The 23,451-nt window shown below is 37.3% G+C and overlaps 1 protein-coding gene across 14 annotated transcripts in view; it reads left to right on the top strand.

Moving 5' to 3' along the window:
• METTL4 (methyltransferase 4, N6-adenosine) overlaps positions 1-23,451 on the top strand; it is a 427,480-nt gene that overhangs the window by 79,798 nt on the left and 324,231 nt on the right. The window contains exon 9 of one of the 14 annotated variants that reach the window (XM_031439117.2): positions 8,400-9,160. The exons of the other annotated variants lie outside the window; for them this stretch is intronic. Within the exon in view, the coding sequence (XP_031294977.1) occupies positions 8,400-8,431 (32 nt within the window). The 3' untranslated portion in view covers positions 8,432-9,160. Of the gene's footprint in view, positions 1-8,399; positions 9,161-23,451 lie in introns of those variants that run through there. 14 annotated transcript variants of the gene reach the window in all.

Raw genomic sequence — 23,451 nt, 5'->3', positions numbered from 1 at the left:
TGTTATAATTAATGAGCCAATATTGATTAATTATTTTTAACTGAAGACTAGTTTATGTAAGAATTCAGTCTTTGTGTTGTACATTATGTGGATTTTGATGAATGTAAAATGTAATATATCTGCCATTACAGTGTCATAAAGAGTAATTTCACTGCCCTAAAAATCCCCTGTGATCCCTCTGTCAATCCCCTTCTTTCTCCCTCCTTATCTCCCTCCTTCCCCGCCAACCATAGATCATTTTACCTTCTCCCTAGTTTTGCCTTTTCTAGAATGTCATATAGTCAGAATCATCAATATAAAGCCTTTTCAGATTGGCCTCTTTAACCTAGCAATACACGTTCCAGTTTCCTCCATGTCTTTTTGTGGTTTGATAGCTAATTTCTTTTTAAGCTGAGTAAATTTCACTGTAAGGAGGTACCAGAGTTTCCTTATCCATCACTTATTTGAGAACATATTTTTTGCTTCCAAGTTTCAGAAATTATGGGTAAAGCTTCTATAAACATTTGTGGGTAGGTTTTTTTGTTGATATAAGTTTTCAGCTCATTTAAGTAAATATTAAGTGGTGCAATTACTGAATCATATGATAAAGATATGTTTAGTTTTGTAACAAACTGCCAACTGTCTTCCAAAGTGGCTGTATCATTTTGCATTCCCATCAGCAACAAATGAGAGTTACTATTACTCCACACCCTCATCAGCATTTGGTAGTGTCAAAGTTTGGATTTAGCCATTCTATAAATATTTACTGGTATCTCATTGTTGTTTTAATTTGCAATTCCCTAATGACACATGATGTTGAGCATTTTTTCATTTGTTGTTTGCCATCTGTGTATCTTCTCTGGTAAGATATCACTTCAGATCTTTTGCCAATTTAAAAATTAGGCAAAGTTGTCTTATTGTTGAGTTTTATAAGTTCTTGAATATTTTGAATACAAGTCCTTTATCAGATAGGTATTTTGCAAATATTTTATTCCAGTCTATGCCTTGTCTTTTTAGTATCTTAACAGTGGCTTTTGCAGAAAAGTTTTAAATTTCAATGAAGTTCAGTTTATCAGTTTTTTTTCTTCTGTTGATTGTGCCTTTGTCATTGTAGCAAAAAATCCATTACCCAAGTCAAGGTAACTACTTTTTTCCTATGATATCTTCTAGAAGTTTTAAAGTTTTGCATTTACATTGTGGATTTGATCCATTTTGAGCTAATTTTTGTGAAATTGTAAGGTATGTGTCTAGATTCATTTTTTTTTGCATTAAACTGTCTAGTTGTTCTAGCATCATTTGCTGAAAAGACATCCTTTCTTGATTGAATTTCCCTTGCTTCTTTGTCAAAGATCAGTTGACTATATTCTTGTGGGTCTATATCTGGACTCTGTATTTTGTTCTATTGATTTTTTCTTTTCTTTTCTTTTTTCTTTTTTTGGCCAATAACACTGTTTTGATCACTGTAGCTTTATAGTAAGATTTGAAGTTGCATAGTATCAGTCCTCCAACTTTTTTCTTCTTCAGTATTGTGTTGGCTATTCTGGGTCTTTTACCTTTCCATGTAAACTTCAAAATCAGTTTTTTGATGTCCAGCTTGTCTGAAGAGACAAGGCAAGCATCAGAACTGGACTCAGATATGGCAGAGATTTTGTAACTATTAGGCGTGGAATTTAAAATAACTATGATTAGTATTCTAAGAGCTCTAGTGGAAAAAATGGACAACATGCAGGAATAGATGCATAATATGAGCAGAGAGATAGAAACTCTAGGAAAGATAAATAAGAAGCATTAGAAGTAAGAAACACCATAACAGAAATGAAGAATGCCTTTGATGGGCTCATCAGTAGACTGAACATGGCCAACTCAGTGAGGCTGAACATAAATTAGCAGAAATGTCCCCAAATAAAAGCAAAGAGAAAAGAATGAAAAAAAAAAAAAAAAGCTACAGAATATCCAAGAACTAGGAGACAATTATGAAATGCATAACATGTGTAATAAGAATTGCAGAAGGAAAAGAAGGAGAGGAACAGAAGAAAGATTTGAAATAATTATAATTGAGAATTTTCTAAAATTAATGACAGACCTCAAACCACAGATCCTGAAAGCTCAGAGAGTACCAAGCAGTGTAAATACCAAAAAAAATTACACCTGGGTGTGTCATATTTAATATGCAGAAAATCAAAGACAAAGAAAACTTCTTGAAAGAAGCCAGAGTGGAGAAAATGCATTATCTGTAGAGCAGCAATGATAGTAATTATGTCAGACTTTTCTTTACAAACCATGCAAGCAAGAAGATAGTGAAGTGAAATATATTAAGCATTGAAAGAAAAACCTCATCAACCTAGAATTCTGTATCCTGCAAAATTATCCTTCCAAAGTGAGAGATATAGAGACTTTATAAGATAAACAAAAGTTGAGGGAACTTGTTGCCAGTAAACCTGCTATATATAAGAAATGTTAAAAATTCTTCAGAAAGAGGGGAAATGAAATAGGTCAGAGAGTTAGATCTACATGCAGAAAGGAGGTATTAGAGAAGGAATAAATGAAGGTAAAATAAAATCTTTTATTTTTCTTATTCTTAATTAATATAACAAATAATAGTTTATGCAAACTAATAATAGCAACATATTGGGTGATAATATCTTATGGATAAGTGAAATGAATAAAAGCAATAGTATTAGGGTTACTTGGGAGGAACAGGGAACATTCTATTATCAGGTACCTGCACTAGTCATGAAGTGGTGTAGTGTTATTTGTCTTAGATTGGTTGAAAATGTATATTGCAAAGTCTAGGGCAACCACTAAAAACTTTTAAAAAGGAAATATAAATATATGTATGTTTATGTATGACTGAAACAGAAATTGGCCCAGCATTGTAAACTGAATATACTTCAATAAAAAAGAATGCCAAAAAATTTATATAATTGGTATGCTAAGAGAGAATAGAAAATGGAATCATATAAAACGTTCAATTGAAACAAAGAAAACAAAACAAAACAAAAGAATGAAAGAACCAAGAAGAAGGGTAATGAATAGAAAATAGTTGCAAATATAGTGGATACTACTACAGATGTATCAAGAATCTTCTTAAATGTGAATGGTCTAAATTCATCAGTTAAAAGACAGAGTAGATTAAAAAACAAGACCCAATTGTTTGTTGTCTACAAAAAGCTCACTTTAAATATAAGGACACAGATAGATTAAAATTAAACAAATGGAGAAAGATATACCATGCTACCACTAATATATTGAAACTGGAGTAGCTATAGTAATTTTAGGCAAAGCAGGCTTTAGAACAATGAAGATTATTGGGGATAAAGAGGGACATTACATATGGTAAAGAAGACATTACATATGGCTAAGAAGAAATAAGAATCCTTATTATGTATGTTTCTTATGTGTGTTCAGAGATTTTTATATATGCTTTACATTTTGTTAAAGGCTGATCAATATAGTAGAATTAGCATGGGAATCAGAAAACTTGGGTTTTAATCTGGGCTCTGCCAGCAAATATTAAGTGACTTACGAGCAAGCACCTTATTTATTTGGATCTCAGTTTTCTCATATTTAAAATAATTGATTTAGAAAATTCCTTCTAGCTTTAACATTCTGTGATTCTAATATCAAGATTCTATTTGGGTATGTTTTACTGAAATAAACTGAAATAAATATAACCCAGGCACTGGCTCCAGAGCTCACTAAAATACTTCTAGTAGAGTTAAATATATTTTTGCTTCATTTTTAGTGTTCAGGCTTGAAATGTAAAGAACAGGAAGGGGGCTGTGGTATGCAGGATTCTAAGATGACTCTCAAGATTTCTGCCCTCTGTTGTATATGCCCTGGATCGTCCCCTTCTTTTGAATTCAGGCAGGATCTGTGAGTATGATGAGCTATCACACCTGTGGTTATACTTATAGAGTAAAATGAATTTTACCAATATAAATTAAAGTCCCTAATCATTGACTTTGAGTGAATCAAGAGGAAGATCGTGCTGGTTGTCCTTGATCTAATCGGCCAAGACCTTAAAAGGGGCAGTAAGTAGCTACAGATTTTTCTGCTGGCCTCAGAAAAGACATAACCCACCATGAGTTATCCAGCTGCAAGGGAACTAACTCTGCCACGTAAGCAGGGAAGAGGACCCCGGGCTTCAGAGGAGGCTGCAGTTCCAGCTGACATCATGACTGCAGCCTTGTGAGCCCCTGAGCAGAAGACCCAGTTAAGCAGTGACTGGACTTTTGACCCACAGAATCTGTGAGGTAATAAGTGTGTATTGTTTTAAGCTGCTGAGTTTGTCACACACCAGTAGAAGATTAATACAAGAACATACTCTACATGGGTTTTAAAAGTGCTCTGGGCACTTTTTTCAGAATGTTTGTGAAGTCATCCATACCTTCATAGCTTCCTTTTCTCTCCTCTCACCTTGTAAACTTAATAAAAGAGTGATTTACACTAGTTACTACCAAAGGACTACCTCCATTTACGACTCAACCCACTGCATGCCCCTGGACTTTTTCTTTTAAAATCGCTTATATTCTTGTAATTGTTAAAATCAATAAGCATTTTCAGTCCTTTTAAAAAGAACGCCTATTTTCCGCTACATTTGACAGCTGAATCACATCTAGCACTGATATTTTCCCTGGGTTTTAGAGTCATCTCCAGCTGTCTGTTAGACGTCTCCACTAGGATGTCCAACAGGCCCTTTAAACTTTACATCTGCATTAGTTTCCTAGGGCTGCAAAGTACCACAAACTGGGTGGCTTAAAACAACAGATATCTTATTGTCTCATAGCCCTGGAGGCTAGAAGTTTGAGATCACCTGTTAACAGGGCTACACTCCCTTCGAGACTCTGGGTAGTCTTCTTCACTTCTTCCTTGTCGTTCTTCCTTGCCTCTTCATAGATTCTGGTGGAAGTGGAAATCTGTGGCATTCCTTGCCGTACAGCTGTATCACCCAAATCTCTGCCTCCACTGTTACATGATGTTCTTCCTGTCTTCTTCATATCATCGTCCCTGTGTGTGTATGTGTGTTCAGATTTCCCCTTTTATAAGGACCAGTCATATTGGATTGGAGACCACTCTCATGACTTTATCTTAATCTGGTTAAATCTGAAAAGACTTCGCTTCCAAATAAGGTCACATTTTGAGATTCTGGGAGTTAGGACTTCAACATATTATTTTGGGAGGGAGACACAATTCATCCCATAACAACAGCCCCAGTAAAACTAATTATCTTCTCTCACCCCTCCTTTTCTTCCATATGCTTTTAGACTTACCCTTTGAGGAGGGGCTTCAATGTAGTGGATAAACATGAGGACTCTGAAATCAGACACTAACCTTAGGGAAATTAATGTAATTTCTCTAAGCTCGAGTTCATATAAATTGGGAAACTAATAGTTTAAAATTAAAAATTTTTTAATTTAAATGTATTTACTTATTTTAAAATTAAATTATATGTGAGATATAGCCTATTAGTTTCAGATATACAACGTAATGATTTGATATTTACACAAATTGTGAAATGATCATAAATTCTAGTCAACATCTGTTACCATACATAGTTACAAAGTGTTTTTTCTTGTGATGAGAACTTTTAAGATTTACTTTTTAAAGCAGCTTTCAAATATACAATACAGTATTATTAACTGTAGTCACCATGTTATACATTACATCCCAATGACCTATTTATTTTGTAACTGGAAGTTTGTATCTTTTGACTGCCTTCACTAATTTTGCCCATCACCTCAAACCCTGCCTCTGGCAACCACCAATCTGTTCTCTGTATCTATGAACTTTTTTCCCTTTAGATTCCACATATAAATGATATCATGCAATTTTAATCTTTCTTTGTCTGCTTATTTCACTTGGCATAATGTCCTCAAGGTCCATCTGTGTTGCTGCAAATGGGAGGATTTCCTTCCTTTTCACAGCTGAATAATATTCCATTCTGTATATATCCCATATTTTCTTTATCCATTTATCCATTGATGGATACTTAAGTTTCTTCCATGGCTTGACTACGATAAATAATGCTACAGTGAACAAGGGGTTGCAAGTATCTTTTTGACATAGTAATTTTGTTTCTTTTGGATAAATACCCAGAATTGTTGGCTAATATAGTAGATCTATCTTTAATTTTTTGTGGAACCTCCATACTGTTTTCCACAGTGGTTGTACCAATTTGTATTCTCACCAGCAGTGCATACAGGTTGCCTTTTCTCACATCCTCACTAACACTTGTTATTTCTTGTCTTTTTGATGATAGTTGTTCTAACAGATGTGAAATGATAGCTCATGGTGCTTTTGATTTGTAGTTTCCCTGATAAGTAATGATGTTAATGATGTTAATGATGTTGAGCATCTTTTCTTTGCAAAAATACCTATTCAGGTCCTCTGCCCATCCATTAATTAGTTTTTGTTTGTTTGTTTGCTATTGAGTTGTATGAATTCATTATGTGTTTTGGATATTAACCCTTTATCAGACATATGGTTTGCAGTATTTTCTCCCATTCCGTAGATTGCCTTTTCATTTTATTTATGGTTTCTTTTGTGGTGCAGAATTTTTAGTTTGATGTAGTCCCACTTGTTTATCTAGGCTTTTATTACCTTTACTTTTAGTGTCAAATACAAAAAATCATTGCCAAGACCATTGGCAAGAAACTTATGACCTATGTTTTTTTTCTAGTTTTATAGTTTCAGATCTTATGTTCAAGTCCTTAATTCATTTCAAGTTGATTTTTGTGTTTGGTATAAGATGGTGGTCCAGTTTCATTCTTTTGCCTGTGGCTCTCCAGTTTTCCCAACACTATTTATTGAATAGACCATCCTTTTCCCATTGTATATTCTTGGCTCCTTTGACCGTATATGTATGGATTTATTTCTGGGCTCTCAATTCTGTTTCTATGTGTCTGTTTTATATGCCAGTACCATAATGTTTTGATTACTACAGCTTTGTAATGTAGTTTGAAATCAGGAAGAATGATGCCTCCAGCTTTGTTTTTCTTTCTCAAGATTGCTTTGGCCATGCCAGGTCTTTTGTGGGTCCATACAAATTTTAAGATTGCTTGTTCTGTTTCTGTGAAAAATGCCATTGGAAGTTTGATAGGGATTGCATTGAATCTGTAGACTGCTTTGGGTGGTATGGACATTTTAACAGTATTAATTATTCTAATCCGTGATCATGGAATATCTTTCCGCTTATTTTTGTCTTCTTCAGTTCTTTCATAAATGTTTTAGAGTTTTGAGTGTGCAGGTCTTTCACCTAATAGTTTTTTTTTTTTTTTTTTGGTGAAAATTAAATGAGATATCTGTGCTTTGAACACTGTATATGTAGCACTCAATAAATGTCAGCTCTTGCTATAGTTGCTGTTATAATTTATTGTTACTCTGTCAGTTAATGGCACTAAATCTAGGGTTGTTTATAAACAGATCAGTAACCTGATTATATCAATACACAGATATCAACAGTAATTCATCTCATATATTCCTTTGGTTGCATGAGCCCCTTGAAAGGGACATAAAATGCTGATGATTCGGGAGGTAACTTAAAGGCTATGATCACATATATGGAGGAGGAGAAAATGTTGACTATTCAAAGAAGAATATCTTAATATCTGTAAGGAAGATGTACAAAGTACTGTATGTTTATTTTCTAGGTAGTAATAATAGCAAGTGACAATAGCAGCACAGTTCACTTTGTTGAGTGCATGGCAATGTGGCATAAGTACTGTGAAGGACGGATATCAGAGATCTTGTCTTTATTTTAATAGTTTTTATTTTGGTCAAAGCCCTTATTTCCAAACAACGGGGTCTGACTAACAGATTTTAGAAGAATGATTTGATGGTTCACAAATCGCCAGAACTGGAGAAGCTGACTTGGAGTCTCTGCCACAGAGCTGGTTCAGCAAAGCTATGTCTGCCTGTCCCCTTTCCCCACCTTCCACCCCCACCCCCATGCAATTGCACTTCCAACAGCAATGACTGGGGAAGGTGGATGCCACCAGTACCATCCCTCCCCTTGGAGCTCCAGGATCTTGGGCCTGCTACAAACCCCCTCTGTCACCAGAGAGAATTTTTTTTCAATTCTGCTTTGCATCAGTGACGCCCATTTCAAGGCTTGAGACAGGTTCACCTCAGATTAGTGACAGCTGTCAGTTTACTTTGACGTGTAGTCCAGATACTAGCAGCATCAGCAGCAGTTGAGAACTTGCTAAAATTGCAAATTATGTGATGGCTCTATCCCACTTAGTCAGAATCTCCGGGGGTGTTTTAACAAGCTTTCTTGGTTTGGACGTCCTTAACGTAGTGGACTAGGTCTACTAAAGTCTGAGAAGCACTTGTCCTGGTAACATATTCATACCTACAAGGAGGCTGGGAAACAAAGTTGCAGGCGTTCTCAGCTTTTTTTTTTTTTTTTTTTTCAGCTGGAGGTGGCTCAGTCTTGCCTCAAGATTGACAAGGTGGGGGAGTCCCACGACGTAAGAAGAAGGTTCAACTATCTAGTAGCCAAAGTGACTGACACTTGTCCAGGACAGCTGCTGTTCTTGGAGTGTTGTGCCTGGGCTTCCTGCAGGCTGTAATGATTAACCACTGGAGTTTAATCTGCTTTGTTAAGGGGTATCTGAGAGTTAACGTCCTACCCCACCCCGAGATGATTGCCCTGTCTCAATTCTCCTCTTCAGTGACTTGTGTTATGCTCGCCTCCCTTCACCTCCTTCTTCTTTTTAACTCTTCCCTCCTCCCCTCTCCTGTTGGCCTCTCTTCTTGTGCCCCGTCCCATTTCTTCTCCTCTAGTCATTTCTAAAGTAGATTTGACTTGTCTTCTCTTAAGATTTCAGTGAAAAGGGAAGTCTTTCTTCCTCTAGTAAAGGCTGCTGTAATCACTGGCTTATGGAGTTAATGAAGCTTTCAGGGGAAGTTCTTTTCCATTTTTTAAGCAGACTAAGAAATCAGACACCCATGGCTTGCTCTAGGCAAAGTGTCGAAACTGAGAAGTTGATTTTCAGTGCCCCCAGGCTCTCTTTCCCTCCCTCACAGCCTCCCTTCTTATTTCACTTTCACCTCAGGCACCAGCTGCCCTCCCACCTCCCATCCCCAGGCAAAACTTGCTCTTAGGAGAGAGTGATATCCTTAATGATCTATCAGTCAATAATGTACAGAATCACCTCTCAGAATATTTACATTAAAGTAAAAATTTTTTCAATGATGGAGGAATCAAAGGTTTTGTTCTCACTTAAAAAAATTTCAAAAACATCAGTCAGTTGGAGAAGTTATGACTAGTATCTGCTCACTTGGTAATTAAGGGGTCCTGATCATAAACTTCTCCCACTGTTTTCTTTACTGATTTTAATTTTCTACTGTCCACTGTTATAGCTGGAGAATGAATCAGAGCTTCCCTCGCTCTCCCTATGCTTCATGATGGGTGAAAGACCCTGGAAGTGCTGGGTTGCGGGAATGCTCTGGCCCTTTATTTTGCACCCCTAGTTTAACTATATAATAGATCTAGGCAATGATCATTACCAGCTGCCAAAATCATTAGCACTAGAGAAAAGCTGATGGGGACTGTGGCAAGTGTCTCTGAAGCTCATATGCCATCTCTTGGGCCATCTCTGATTTTAGCTTCAGCTATGTTAGACAGATCTGTTGCACTCAGTTTCCTCTCCCACTGCCAGCATCCCACAATGCACATGGAGTCTTTTTACTTTCTGTAGCAGAGCCTTCTCTGTTACCCCTTCAGTTTCCCTGGCTCCATCGTTGAGTCAGCTCTGAGTGCGAAAGAATTAACATCTATAGAAGCAACCCTCATCCAAGACATGGCAACTAAAGGACAAATGATCAGCCTCCTATTTTCTGGATGGACCATTCTTGGAGGTCTTCTGCATGAGTCTGAGGTGGTCTCAGTGGAATTGCTAATGCATACTTACTTTCATTGCTTTTTCCTTCTTTTCCTGCATCACTGGCCCTGCTCCCTCACTGCTGTTTCCTGAGATCACCTCCCAAATAAACCTATTATTTCCAAGTTCTCCAACTGTACTTGGGGGAAGAAATAGTAGGGCAGAAACTCTATAATGGATAGATCAGGATGACAATATATGAGCTCACTGGTTCATGTTGTTGTCACAGAAAGACCATCAGACACCATATGAAAAGTATTCTTTCAAATATTAAGCTTGAATCTATTCACGTCTCTATGTTTAACTATCAGTTCATAGGAACACGTTAAGCTATTCTTATGCAATGTAATGCAATCTGTAACCCAGAATGTGGGAGATTCTGCAGGAAAAATGGCCCAATATCTGCCACAGCTAAATGGTACAAGAAAAAAGAGGGAGGAGAAAACTATAGATTAAAAGACGCTTAAGAGAGATATCAACCAAATCTATGGTTTAGAACAAACTATAAAAATGATAAACTATAAAAGTTATAAAACGGTTGGAGAAGTTTGTTGATAATAAGGAGCTGGTAAGTGTGGTATTTGATTAAGCATTCTGTTTTGTAGAGATGTGCACTGATGTGTGTGTAAATGAAATGATATGTTTGAGATTTGCTTTAAAATAACCTACTGGGTGGTGAAGTGGGTGGGATGAAATGAAATAATCTCATGACAATAATGTGGAGGTGGGTGCTGGATGGATACATGGGGAGGGTTTGCTATACCCTTCTCTTTACTATTGAATATGTTTTTTTCAAGAAGGTATTTCTCAGCATACAGAAATGAGAAATTAATGTACTAGAACTTCCAAAACAGACATATGCTGAGACCTTATGCTGAGCCATTTGTCTTCTTTGTCCCTCTGGGATTGTTATTTGTGAAGCATGAGCACATGCAGATTAACACCGTGCTTTCTTGCAGAAGTACTGGGCTCCTATCAAGCAGGGAATGCTCTCCGAGTAATCTTTTTGGTGACTCCTGGGAGTTGAAAGTGATGTTTTGGTGAAGTATGTGCACATGTTCAATGTATGATAATGAGCCTACAGATTCATTTCCCCAGACGGTCTGTATTTTGATGATATCTCTGAACCTGTTCTCTTTGAAGCAAGGAATTTATTTTGTTAATCTTGTCTATCCCACAGTATCCATCCCAGTGTCTTCACTGCGTGATGTTTCATTGTATTTGACGGTGTGAACTGAAGGTCTTGGGTATTTTCTCACCTGAGAGGAGAGGCTTAATGGGCGGTCTGTGAAGTCAGTCCTGAATCCTCTGTCAGGAAAGGTGAGCCTGTCACTCACCTCTCAGGGCAATAAGGATGGAGTGTGTGTCTTTTGACTCCTAAAATTGTAGTGAGAGCCCATATATTTTGATTATATGTCAGCACCATGCTATGTGCTTTGGACACATGGTCTTACTTCTTTATCTTCCACTGGGGATGGAACGTTCTAGATGGCCCACCTGCCCCTGGAACCCTGTCTTCTTATCCTCTCTTCCAGATGTGATTACAGATGTCTCTATATTAGTTTGTTAGAGCTGTAATCATAAAGTCCCACAGACTGTTCTACTTAAACAACAGAAATTTATTGTTTCCCCGCCTGGAGCCGGGAAGTCCAAAATCAGGGTGTTGGCAGGTTCCTTCTGAGGCCACAAGGGAAGATCTGTTCCAGGCCTCCCTCCTTAGGGTGTGGATGGTTGTTTTCTCCCTATGCCTCCTCACATTGTTTTTCCTTTATGCACATCTCTGTGTCCAGATTTCCTATTTTTAAAAAGACACTAGGTGTATTAGATTAGGGCCCACCCTCATGACCTCATTTCCACTTGATTGCCCCTGTAAAGAACCTACTTCCAACTACAGTTACATTCTGAGATACAGGGGGTTAGGACTTCAACATACACACTTTAGGGGGACACAGTTTAACTCATATGTCTCCAAAAGGGAAAATTCCTTATGCTTTAGAATAGCTTATTACTTTTCTGAAGATTTGGTTTGTTCCTTGTTCCAAATCGGGTACCAATATGGAAATAATTAGCGATGGAAAAGGGTGAGAATGTTGGAGTTGATATTCTGGGAATTCTTAGACATAGACCAGCATGAGGCTGCTGCCAGACTGTGAAGTACTTGATATTCTATGTGAATTACCATGCTTACGATTCAGCTATTGATTTGATAGTTCACAAGTAATTTGACCTCCTGGGTAGCTTTTAACTAGCTTTAGTTCTGGCTCTGATTTTTCAGTGACAGACAATAAAAGGGTTGAAAGAAGCAGAGGCTTTATATATGTCCGAACTCTGGGACTTGATATGAGGGATGTGGTAAATGGAAAGGAGGCAAAACCCTGTTGTACCCTTATTCTGGCCACAAGAGTGTATCCACTTCTGCTTGCAGAAATCTTGCTGTGGAGAAAAATGGGGAAGTAATTCCTTTAACAATAAATAGAACCAGCAAGGAAGTAGCAGGGAGGGTGTAAGTAGAGATATTTCTATTTGCAAATCTCTGTGAAATCTTATGAAAATGATGAGGGGAAAAAAAGGATGAGAGAGTATTTCTTGTATAGCTATAGGGAGGGAACAATGAAAGCATTTTTGGAAGTGAGTGCACTATAGGGTATGGGATAGCCAGCTGCAGAAAGCGGCCTGGACCCTGACGTTCCCAGTTCCTGTAGGGCCTGGCTCAGCTCTGGCCCCAGGTGCTTCTCCCATTCAGTTCTGGATGCTCAGCTGCACATCCACTTGAATACTCTGGGTTCCCTTGCTTTCTGATTCCCTGGCTCTAAATGTGGGCTCTTCATTTGTGCTTCTCCATTTAAGCACCCATCCAGTCTTCACTCTCTGAGTGCTGTGCGAGTCTTTGCTGCACAGGCTCCCTTGCTTTTAGGGATCCTGCCATCTCCGGGTAAGAGAAAATCCCTCTGCTCGCTCAGTAGTGCCACTTAATCCCAACTACAGCTTCTCCTTCTTTTACGGCTGGAGAAATGAATTTGCAGCTAGGCGATCAACCTCTATTGTAATCCCTAATTGCTTGAGGAGAATGAAATCAGAAAGCTACTTATGAAGACTGCCTAGAGATATAAAAATATGTGTGTTTTACAGTTTTAAGGACTATGCAGCTTAAGTGTATTTGCTCAGGGGATGGAAAGCAAATTCAGTGTAAAGTGGGGTGACTCCTAGTTGCTTTTATACTTGGATGCTTCAGCCTGCCATGCCTTCTGGCTGAAATTTGATGTATAAATTTCATTAGAAACTATTTCCTTTGGTTGTCAGAGGTTGGCAAGAGGAATGCTGAGACTGGGTGATCACAAAGACAGGATCTGAAGTGGGGATATGCTAAGAGGATGCTAAGGGAAAAGAGGAGAAATGCAGTGAGTCTTTGGTATTATATAAAAGCACTGGGTTTGCTTCCTGCAGAAAGTGTTCATTGTGGTTTCTGAAACAAGCCCTCTGGTTTGTAGAAACTGGTTTGCAGAGGCAGGGACTGGAGGCACCTTGAGGGCATACTTTCTTTCCTGGACTTCCAAACTCCTTGTCCTTCTTGCCTGAAAACTCAGTTTCTCTGCTTCTCCCTGCTCTCCACTCCCTCCTTCCTGTCTCATGTCATTTTTGCAATTGTCTCAACACTCCCACAGTTGCCAGACTACTTGTCTTTCCTTCTTTGTTTAGAAGGCCCCAGTACAAAGAGTATAAAGCTTTTTTGGTGTGGAATGGGGGAGGGGCAGGCTCTTAATGAAAAACAGGGACAACAGGCTTTGAAGTTCTGGTGAAATTCATTGAAATTCTATACATATTAATGGGATAGTGTTTCTGTTTTGATTCTCAAACTAGTCTTAACTGTCAGGTCAGGACCCCAGCTTTCACTGTAGTTCTTAATAGCTTCTTATCTTAAACTGAGTGGATAATGTTGACTTCTCATGGTGGATGACAACAATAACTGCTCTGGAGGAGGCTTTTCCTGACACTTTGGCTAGAAAAGCCTCATATGATTGTATCACATGGTGATGGAACCTAACAATTTGTGCTTATTATCTTTATCTCTACTTCTATCTACTGTCTGTCTGTCTATCTGTCTGTCTATCTATCTATCTATCTATCCAAGTCAATCATGTGGTCTTATCTTCCTTGCTAGTTGATTTGGAGGTAGGCAAATGGCCCAGTCCTGGCCAATGGAACCTAAGGGTCAATCTGCTGGGGAGCTTCTGGGCAAAATTTCTTTAACTCAAAAAGAAAACAACAAGAAGCAAAAATAGGTACCCAGTATGGAATGCCCCGCTTTTTCACTGGATGTTGTCTGTCATCTGTGATGCTTAGAATTGCAGCCTCTTGGGACCATGAAAGGAGGCAATACTGATACATCAGAGTGGTAAGGTGAAAGAATGTAGGTCCTAGTGGTCTTCCTACTGGTGGGTTTTTTGTTATCTTTGTTGTTTGTTTTGTCATGCCTCTTATTGGTTAAGCTATTTTTCAGTACATCTTGATCTGAGAAGCTGGTATATGGCTTACTAATGTAATTCTTTTAAATATACCCTGGACATATGTAAGGTAAGCCTACAGACATTGATTGAAATATGAGCAGCTACAAGGGAGGAAGATGATGTGGGAGTTAAGAACATAGGCTCTGGAGCCAGCTGCCTCAGCGTGCCCCCTGTCCCAGCTCTTAGTACCTGGCTGAAGCTGGGGAAATTACTTAGCCTTCCTGGCTCTCAGTTGCCTGATACGTAAAATGGGGGTAATAATAGTACTTGCCTAGGGTTAAATGAGTAATGGAGGCAAAGCTTTGAGTACCATGGCTGGCACAGATTACATACCCAGTAAATATTAGCTCTTATAGTTGTTGTATTTGAAAATATCAACAAGAGTTCCAGAGAAAGGATAAAAATTGTAAGGTTTTGGTAAAAGAAAGTTTTCAAAGATACAGAATGTTATGAATGTTCATGATTTTCACTTTTAAGTTACAAAAATTAAAAAATGATCAAGCAATATAGATGCATAAAACAGAACATTTTCAAAAATGAATATATAGAATGTTCTATTTTCACACAAAAAGTTAATGTGAAACAATAAGAGACATAATAGTACTACGTTGCACTAAATTGAATAATAATATCATTCAGAAAAGAGTGAATTATGATTTAACAGCTAATCTGAGAGTGGTTGGAAATAGAAGAAAGATTTAGGGACAGATTACCAAATATTTTTATTTACCCCAAATGTAAGGCTTCCTTCAAGTAGCAGTGGATGGTTGGGATTTAACTATTGACTAATATAAATTTGGGCGATACCTGTGAATACTAATTATTCATATCAAATCATCGGGAATAATTGAGAGTTGGCTGCATTGCAGGATAGAATAAGCAACTGGTCTGGATTATTCTCAGCTGAAACAAAGTGTCACATCAGTCCCCAAGCTGAGTACTTAACTGTTACCTCTTCAAACACACAATGGCATATTTACTCATGATACTTGTTTGTGTTGACCTTATGATGTAGTTGTGTAAATTGTTTTGTCAGAAATAAATAGTGTGAGAGATCAGTTGACTGAAGAATGAGAAGCTGACTTTTATCAGAAAACTTGGTAGTATCTTAGTATTCCCTGTAGAATTCTGTAATAGCTTAAGTGTCATGCAAAACATTTTGCCATTTGTCATTATAATGTAATAGAGAGTTATCTTATGGGATGAGGCTAGAAAAGGCTTTTATATGATTACATCGTATGGTGATAAATGCTAACAATTTGTGCTTATTATGAGAACAGTTTTCTGAAGAGAATTCTTGATAAATTTTGCAATTGCTCTTCCCTAGATGTGTATAGATATAACATATTACATCATAAATATAAATAACAAAGAAACAGGCAAGGGGAGTTTAAAACTTGTCTGGATGAAACAAATAAAGAATTTGTACATGTTTGCTCAGGTCTCATTTTGATTAAAGGATGACTGGGAAGAATGGGAAAAAAAGAACAATTCTAAGAATATATTTACAAGAATTGTAATCTATGACCTCTGGGATAAATTATTGAAGGACACATAAGCAGAGGTCAGAAAGGATATTTCTTAAATATTTAAGTTGGAATAATATGTAGACTGAGAATTATTAGATATCCAGAGATCACTATATCTGTATTTTTAATGCTTAGGCAACAAGAGACCTTGCACATCTCCAGGAGTTCATTTTGGAGCTGCTGAGCTAAGAATGTGTGTATTTTTCTTTTTCTTCTTCTTCTTTTTTTTTTTTTTTTGTTGTCTTTTTTTATGGGGGGTAGGTAATTAGGTTTATTTATTTATTTAATGGAGGTACTGGGGATTGAACCCAGGACCTTATGCATGCTAAGCATGTGCTCTACCACTGAGCTATACCCTCCCCAGAACACATGTACTTTAGAAATGAAGGTGTCTTTCTGACTCCAGTAACTTTAGGGCTAATGTTACGAGATTAGGAAGAGCCCAAAAGCTCTGGTAGAACCCACCAGTCACTATAAAGATGGAGGGAGGTAAATAATGTGTCCGTGCGCATATGTGTGTTTTACTTGACTGGCTAATAAGTCAATGACAGTCAACCAAAATTTAATGAATGTTTACCATATACTTAGCATTGTGAAAGATACCACGAGATGTCAGGAAAGTGTAATCCATGGCTCCTACTCACAAAATGCTATAATGGGGACTTATAACCAGGTCTACTTGACTCTAAATCCTGTATATTTTACTATGCTATACCATTGGCTAAGCATTTTTCTTACATTATTTTATTTAATATTTATAGTAAGTGTGCAAAGAAATTATTATTATTTATAATTTGGCAGAAGCTTCAACCATTTCAGTGAAAGGAACCCAGTTAGGGATAAAAGAAATGGAAAAGCATTTTCAAAATCAAAGGAACTAAGCTGATTATACCCTGTATACAGGCTCTTTCTTATGCAGCTGTGAAATGATTATCATTCTCATTTTATATGAGGAACCAGAGGTGGAGAGGTGGTAAATAGCCTGTCTAAGTTTTTACTGCTGGAGCAGTATATTACAGGGGTCATGTATGAACCCAAGCCTGTTGCTTTTTCCCGATATATCCCATGTTGCCTTCCTCTAGACTGAGGACTTCATCCGGGCCATGGCAGACAGGGTTTTTGTGGACAGCCAGAAGGAGTGAAGGCAGGAATGATAGCCACCTCTCTTAAAGTGATTAGAGAGATGCTCACGAGACTCTGAACTAGGCCAGCCCTCCTTGGAGGACTTTGCTCATAATAGGTACTTCAGACCCTTTAGTTGAATGAAGGGCTGAATATTCTGGTCCAGATTCTTAAACATGCCCTTAAGAGACTTTTTCATGAACCCAAACCCTTCTTCAAAGGGAACTGTATTGGCCCAGTTTTGTTTTGACAAATGCTTGGAGATCACTAATTTTAAAACTACTGGAGGTGAAGAAAACAATCTCAGCTAGAACCCACACGAGCACTCAGTGCGTGTGGGAAGAGGTGCCCTCATCCCATCTGCTTCTGAAGGATGTAGACGCCACAGGCCGCAGCGAGTGAGCTCACGTTACCGCTGTTTCATCATTTATTAGGGCTCACTGGTGCTCACCAGATGGAATTTCATGAGCCAGTAGAGTTGTTTCTCTTTTTACACAGCTTACCTACATCCTTTCTAAAAATTGTAATTCAGCTCTGAAATACCAGGAAAATGAACTGCTTGGCGTAATCATTAGTTTGAAAAGTTTAAATATCACCCATTTTGTGCAAGTTGTATTTCAAGATTAAAAAAAAGAAGTTCATCTAAAGGGTGAAAAAACAGTAGCGACAGCAGTCTTTTCCGAGAAACATCAGGTTTTTCATCGTTAATTAGTTAGTATAGTACTTGTAATGTGCTTAGAAGATGAAAAGCACTGTGTAATTAAGTGTTGCCTTTCTTATCAGTACCAATGGACTTTAATCATATTATAAGGTCATAGTCTATCTATTTTGCTGCACTGGAGAGAGTTGTTTTTTTTTTTTATTGTAAGTATTTCTTCAGAAGAAAATATGAAAGAAATTATTCTCTCTGCGTTTCTGTCAGTGTTTTCTGCCCTTAAACCAGTTGAGATTTTTTTTGTAGTTTTGTGGGTTTGTAATCTAGTTATAGGTGCATAATGCCTGGGGGTGGGGTTGGGGGATAGGGGGTCTGCAATGGCAGTGAGATGTGAATGTACCTCTCTAATCCTGCCCCCATCCTCTTCTTAGTGTTCTGCTTTTGCTGCCTACCTGTTAGCTGTCCTCAGACGTCTACTGACCGCCCCCCAATACAAAACATGATTTGAATCCAGCTTTCCACTCAGACTGCTGCCCCTAACTTTATTCTGACTTAAACCCTGCCATCGTTTTTTACTCTCAGGACTGTAGATTTGTACTTACCATTTATCACTCCGTTCTTCAGTCTCAGTTGTCTGGCCAGTTATTAAGTTCCAGACTTACTGGATTTGTCTCCTCTTCACCAAGACCCCAGTGACATCTTTGGTTTACATCTTCTGGCCACTTGTCACCTTTCTGCTTCCTGTTGTTTATATAAGCACAGTGTTAGATTTTGAAAGGGTCCTTGAGCAGGTGAAAGTTTTTTTTCCTTTAAACATGGAATTCCATTTTGACTATGAACAATAGCCTCATACACTGTGAGTAGCATTTGTTATTATTGTCTTGTGATGTTAATAATACCTTATAATTCTAGCATAAGTAGGTGTCCTGCCTAAGAAATTCCTAACAGTTTTTTTTGGGGGGGAGATAACTAAATAGGTTTTTTTTTCATTAGTAAATTATTTATTTTGTAATTAATCAAGGTTGACATATTCTTTAGACTTCTATATTGAAGACTCATAATTTAAAAAAATTATACAATTCTGGGCAATAATTATTTGCTTATAATGTCAACACTCAATAACCTAGAGGGAAACAAAACAATGAATTCATAATTATATAGAATTACTTATGTAGGGGAAGAGAAATTCTCCTCTACCCTCTTTGGGTGTCTAGCTGGGCCTAAGAATTACACTGACATAAGACAGATTAACAGGAGAAAAGCACATTTTACTGAATTTTTACATGTATATGGGAGCTTTCCCAAGAGAATAAAGCCCTGAAGAAGTGACTGGAGCAGAAAGCTTTTGAATCTTTTAGACAAAGAAACAATACATTTGTGAAGAATTCATAAGGCAAAGGGGTTTGGGCTATGGGTAGTAAACAATGAAGAAGTAACTAGAAAGATAAAGGTTAGCTTAGTCCTCTGTGGCTGTCGGTTGGCCACAAACCACCAGTCTTGGTGATAAGGGTGTCTTCTATCTGGTAGAGGAAAGGTGTCTTTTCACATGTAGCCAGAATTCCCATGGTTATTTTAACCTTTGGTTTGTATTTACTTAAATAATTTCAAAGCTTCCCACTGTCATCATTTTACCACAGCTTCTTTGTTGAAGTTCTTTGTTTTGATTCACCTTGTCTTTGATTAGAATTACCATTCCGTTGTTTTTTAAGGATTTTATTCATGTGCTTTCATTTAGGTAATTTTTATTTGCTCTTTCTCTGAGCTCATTATATATACTTTTAAATCCCCTGTTGTGTTGTTGTCTCTCTATTGTACTCTGTCTTTTGAACAAAATACCAGAATGTTTCACAATTTTGTCATCCTTTCTCAAGGCCCATGCTTATACAACCTCAGTCCTTTTAGAGCATGTACTGCAGCTTATTGGCTGTATAATATTACTATCATTTAACTCATCAGTAATAATCATGTTTTCAGTAATGCTGTAAAGCTATGCTGCAAAGCCTTGACATTTTCCCTTTTATAAATGTCACATTTTTAAAGTTTTCATTGTGCTTTATCATAAGCACAAATCACAGACACTGAAGTGTTGGAAATTCCTTAGCAATCCTCTAGTTAAACCTTGAACTCCATGAATTTTGTCTTCTTACAATGTCATTGAAAGATTACCCAACTCCTGTTTGAACTCTTCCACTAACATGGGGCTCACTGTTTTAGCTGACATTCTCTTCATCATTGAAAATTCATACGTTGAATAGAGAGCTCTATCATTGTCATTCCTGCTCATTAGTTGTTATAATGGAAGTATGCCTGTCTCCTCTCCCTTGAGAGTCTTTCAACAGTTTGAAGAGTATGTCTAACCTAATTCTTCTCCACTCACATTTTCCTCCTTTGTAATCTCTATTTTGAAGAAAGATTTTGAGGGAAATTTTAACTTGTAATCTCTCCTTTTTAATTAACTCAGTATCTTTTAAAATTGTGTTACTTCCTTTTTGAGAATTCTGTGTAAATAGAGTAAATAGAGTGTGGATTGTTGTGTGAGTAAAATTATAAAATAGAAAGTAATTTGTATTAAAAATATATGGGATATCTGTATAGTGTAAATTCATATCTACTAAGGGAATGACATGAGTGCTTATTAAATAAAAATATTACGCACATGCTGAGGACTAATGTTGTGTGCCTAAAACAAACAAAAAATTTATGATACCACATAAAAAGCATCCATTTAGGCAGGGGGCCCAGTGTACCAAGACATGAGGACTATGGGTTCCTTCCACACTGGGTGACAGGAAGACAACAGTTGTTCACTCCATCCAGTGAGCAAAAAAAGCCATTTCAGGGTGGAGCAGCTTTGAAGATGGTTTTCATCTCCAATTTCTGTGGAGATGTCTGACCTTTAATATTGCTAAGTACGTTAAGAATAAGAATAAGAGTAAACATCAGTACCCCTTCTCTCCTCCATTTCTTTCTTTGTTTTTTTCAGAATAAATAGAAGATGGAGGAGAAATTGACTTGTTGGTTTCTAAGCAGCACTGGGGAAAAACTATGGCAGAGTAAACGATAAAGAACCTTAGTCCTGTTTTTGAAATGTAAATCAAAATACATTTGGTGGTCAGTATCCCTCTTAAGGGCCTAGTAATACTTATCCAAAATGAAACCCAGACCATGAGCACACAGTATTCTCAAGTTTTTGATCTGGACCACTTCTTTGATTAATGCATCTCATTTTCATTGTCCTCTTTAGGCTGGTTTGTACTGTTGGCTCATGCTGATTTTTATCCTTAAACAAATAAGCAGGTAATTTTCATAAGAAATGTAGTTAAAGCAGCTTTCCTCATGCTATATTTGTGCAATTAAAAAAAATCCCAAAGTTTAAATGTAGGATTTTATATTTATTCTCGTCTAACTTTTTCGATGTTTCAAACAGCAAGATAATTTTGAATATTGGGTCCATCAATCATCACACCAATGCTTTATTTGGCTTTCTATGAGAATCTAATAATGATGTCTTCATGTAGCTTCATTTAGATAAAAAATTACAAAATGTTGAATGAGACAGGAGCAAGGGCAAATTCCTGTGGCATGGCATGAAAGTCTTCTTCTAGGTGGGTATTTTGCCGTTAGTCAACATTCTGGATACTTCACGCAGGTCAGCTAGCCATGAATCCATGCAACTCTACTCTCATGCAGTCAAAATTTCAGTGTTTTAGCTATATGAACCCATAAGCTCACATTTTAGTGGAGAAGATGTCTAAAATCAAGAGATATGATGTAGACAGCATTCTCCTGTAAATACTCCATTCTTAAATACTAGATTTTCCCCTGATTTCTTCTCTATTATTTTTCATTTATGTTTAATTAAGATATTTTTTCATTTTCCCCCCAAACTGCTTCTTTATCCATTCTCATTACTCTCTGCTCTATTATCACTTTGAGGCACCTGGAATGGAACATGTAATTGCAGATATGCTGATGTGCAGATGTATATCCAAAGGAAATGATATGCTTGATTACTTACTGGTTATTTGTATGAGAATTAAGAACCATGTCTCTTCAGCGTTAAGCTTGAGTGGTTCTTAATATTTGAATGTTAGCTTTCTAAAGAAACCAAAACAAAGCATTTTCTCTTCAAAATACTGATCTATAGAATTGGAGAAACTGTTTGATTTAATTTTCTTCTATCCAGATGTAACTTGTGGGATTCTAGCCGATAGGTGAAATAATAAGAAAAGATCAGAGGCACAGAGATGGCAGGATGTTAGAAATCCTAAATGATTTTAGTAAAATCTTATGATCTGTTGCATCAAGTACTGTGAACTAGTTCCAGACAGAAAGAAGGATGAGTAAAAGACAAAGAGGATATTCAATAATGAAGGATGAGTTTGCCAGATAGTGGATTCCCTTCTCTGCTCCCAAGTAGTGGGAGGATAAAGTGGACTTTCCTTTGTAGAAAAGATAAAATAGCTCTTTTCCATCTTGATAGACACCTGCAGACCTGGGTATGTCTTCAGTCTCTGATATCTCAGCAATATGGTTCTGAAATACAGCCTGTCTGGGGTATATTGGTGGAGATTTTTTTTCCTCATACTTTAAATAATGATCCTGAAAAACCAGTTCTGAATCACTACATTAGCATTCTTGTAAGATGACTTACAAAGAGTTGTTAGGATCTGAGAAATTAAGGGGATATATAAGAACATTACATAGCTAGGCTACATAGTTCAAACTCTTTCAGATGTCAAGAGGCGAATTATATAATTATTACAACATTTCTGAGGTGGAAGAGACTTTCAGATTGTTTAATCCAGCCCCCTTATTTTTGGAGTTCAATGATTTATTTGCTTTAGGGAAAGGTTTTTCAATTTTAAAGATAATTAGGGTTACATTAAAGCCCTTTGTGCCAAGATAAAACAATAAAAAAAATACTGTCTACTAGTTCCATTATGATAACAACAATAAAAGTGATCATTTATTGAGTGCCAGGTGCTGTTCTAAATAATACACTTTGCATGTATTGGCACTTTTGATCCTTACAAACACCATAGGCGATGGGTGTAATTTTTATATCCCATTTTTCTATTGGAGAAGCAGAAGCACAGGAAGGTCAAGTAATTTGCCTAAGAACTGAGATGTGGCAGAGCCCTGGATTTGAATCCAAGAAATTTAGTTCTAGAGCTTACAACATTTAACCACAATGCTGTCCTGCCTATCAGGATTGTAGACAGAGAAAGCTACTACACATTTGAAGTGTAAACTGCATTATTTGCTGGAAGTCAATTAATCAGTGGAACAGATAATCAAGGATGTTATGTTGGTGGCAGTTCTAGATTGATGACAAAAACACTGGATTTGTCAAAGTTATGTAATGCCCCCAGTAGGTTTGGAGCTGTATAATTGTCTGGTTTCTGTCCCAGGTTCCTGGCTTGGAGCTCCTAAAACCCTTGGAACCTCCCAAATGATAGAAGTGTTTTTGTTATATATAACTCTCTTGGATCACATCTGAGTTTATGCTAATGAGGGGGCTCCTGGTAGGCCTCTAGATAGCTTCACGATGGGGGCTGGTTGTCAGGAAGACCAACCATGTGATTAGAGAGTTGGGGCTTTGAGGTAGCCTGACCTCTGGGGAGTGACAGAGATCTGGAAATAGAGTTAAATCATGTGGATAATGATTTAATCAATCATGCTTATGTGATGAAACCTTGATAAAAATTCTGGACACCAAAGGTTAGTGATGCTTCCTGGTTGGTGAATACACTAATGTGTGATGTGCC

This window comes from Camelus dromedarius, chromosome 32, assembly GCF_036321535.1.
Source record: "Camelus dromedarius isolate mCamDro1 chromosome 32, mCamDro1.pat, whole genome shotgun sequence".
Lineage (NCBI taxonomy): Eukaryota > Metazoa > Chordata > Mammalia > Artiodactyla > Camelidae > Camelus > Camelus dromedarius.
This window is presented reverse-complemented; position numbering and strand designations above follow the sequence as displayed.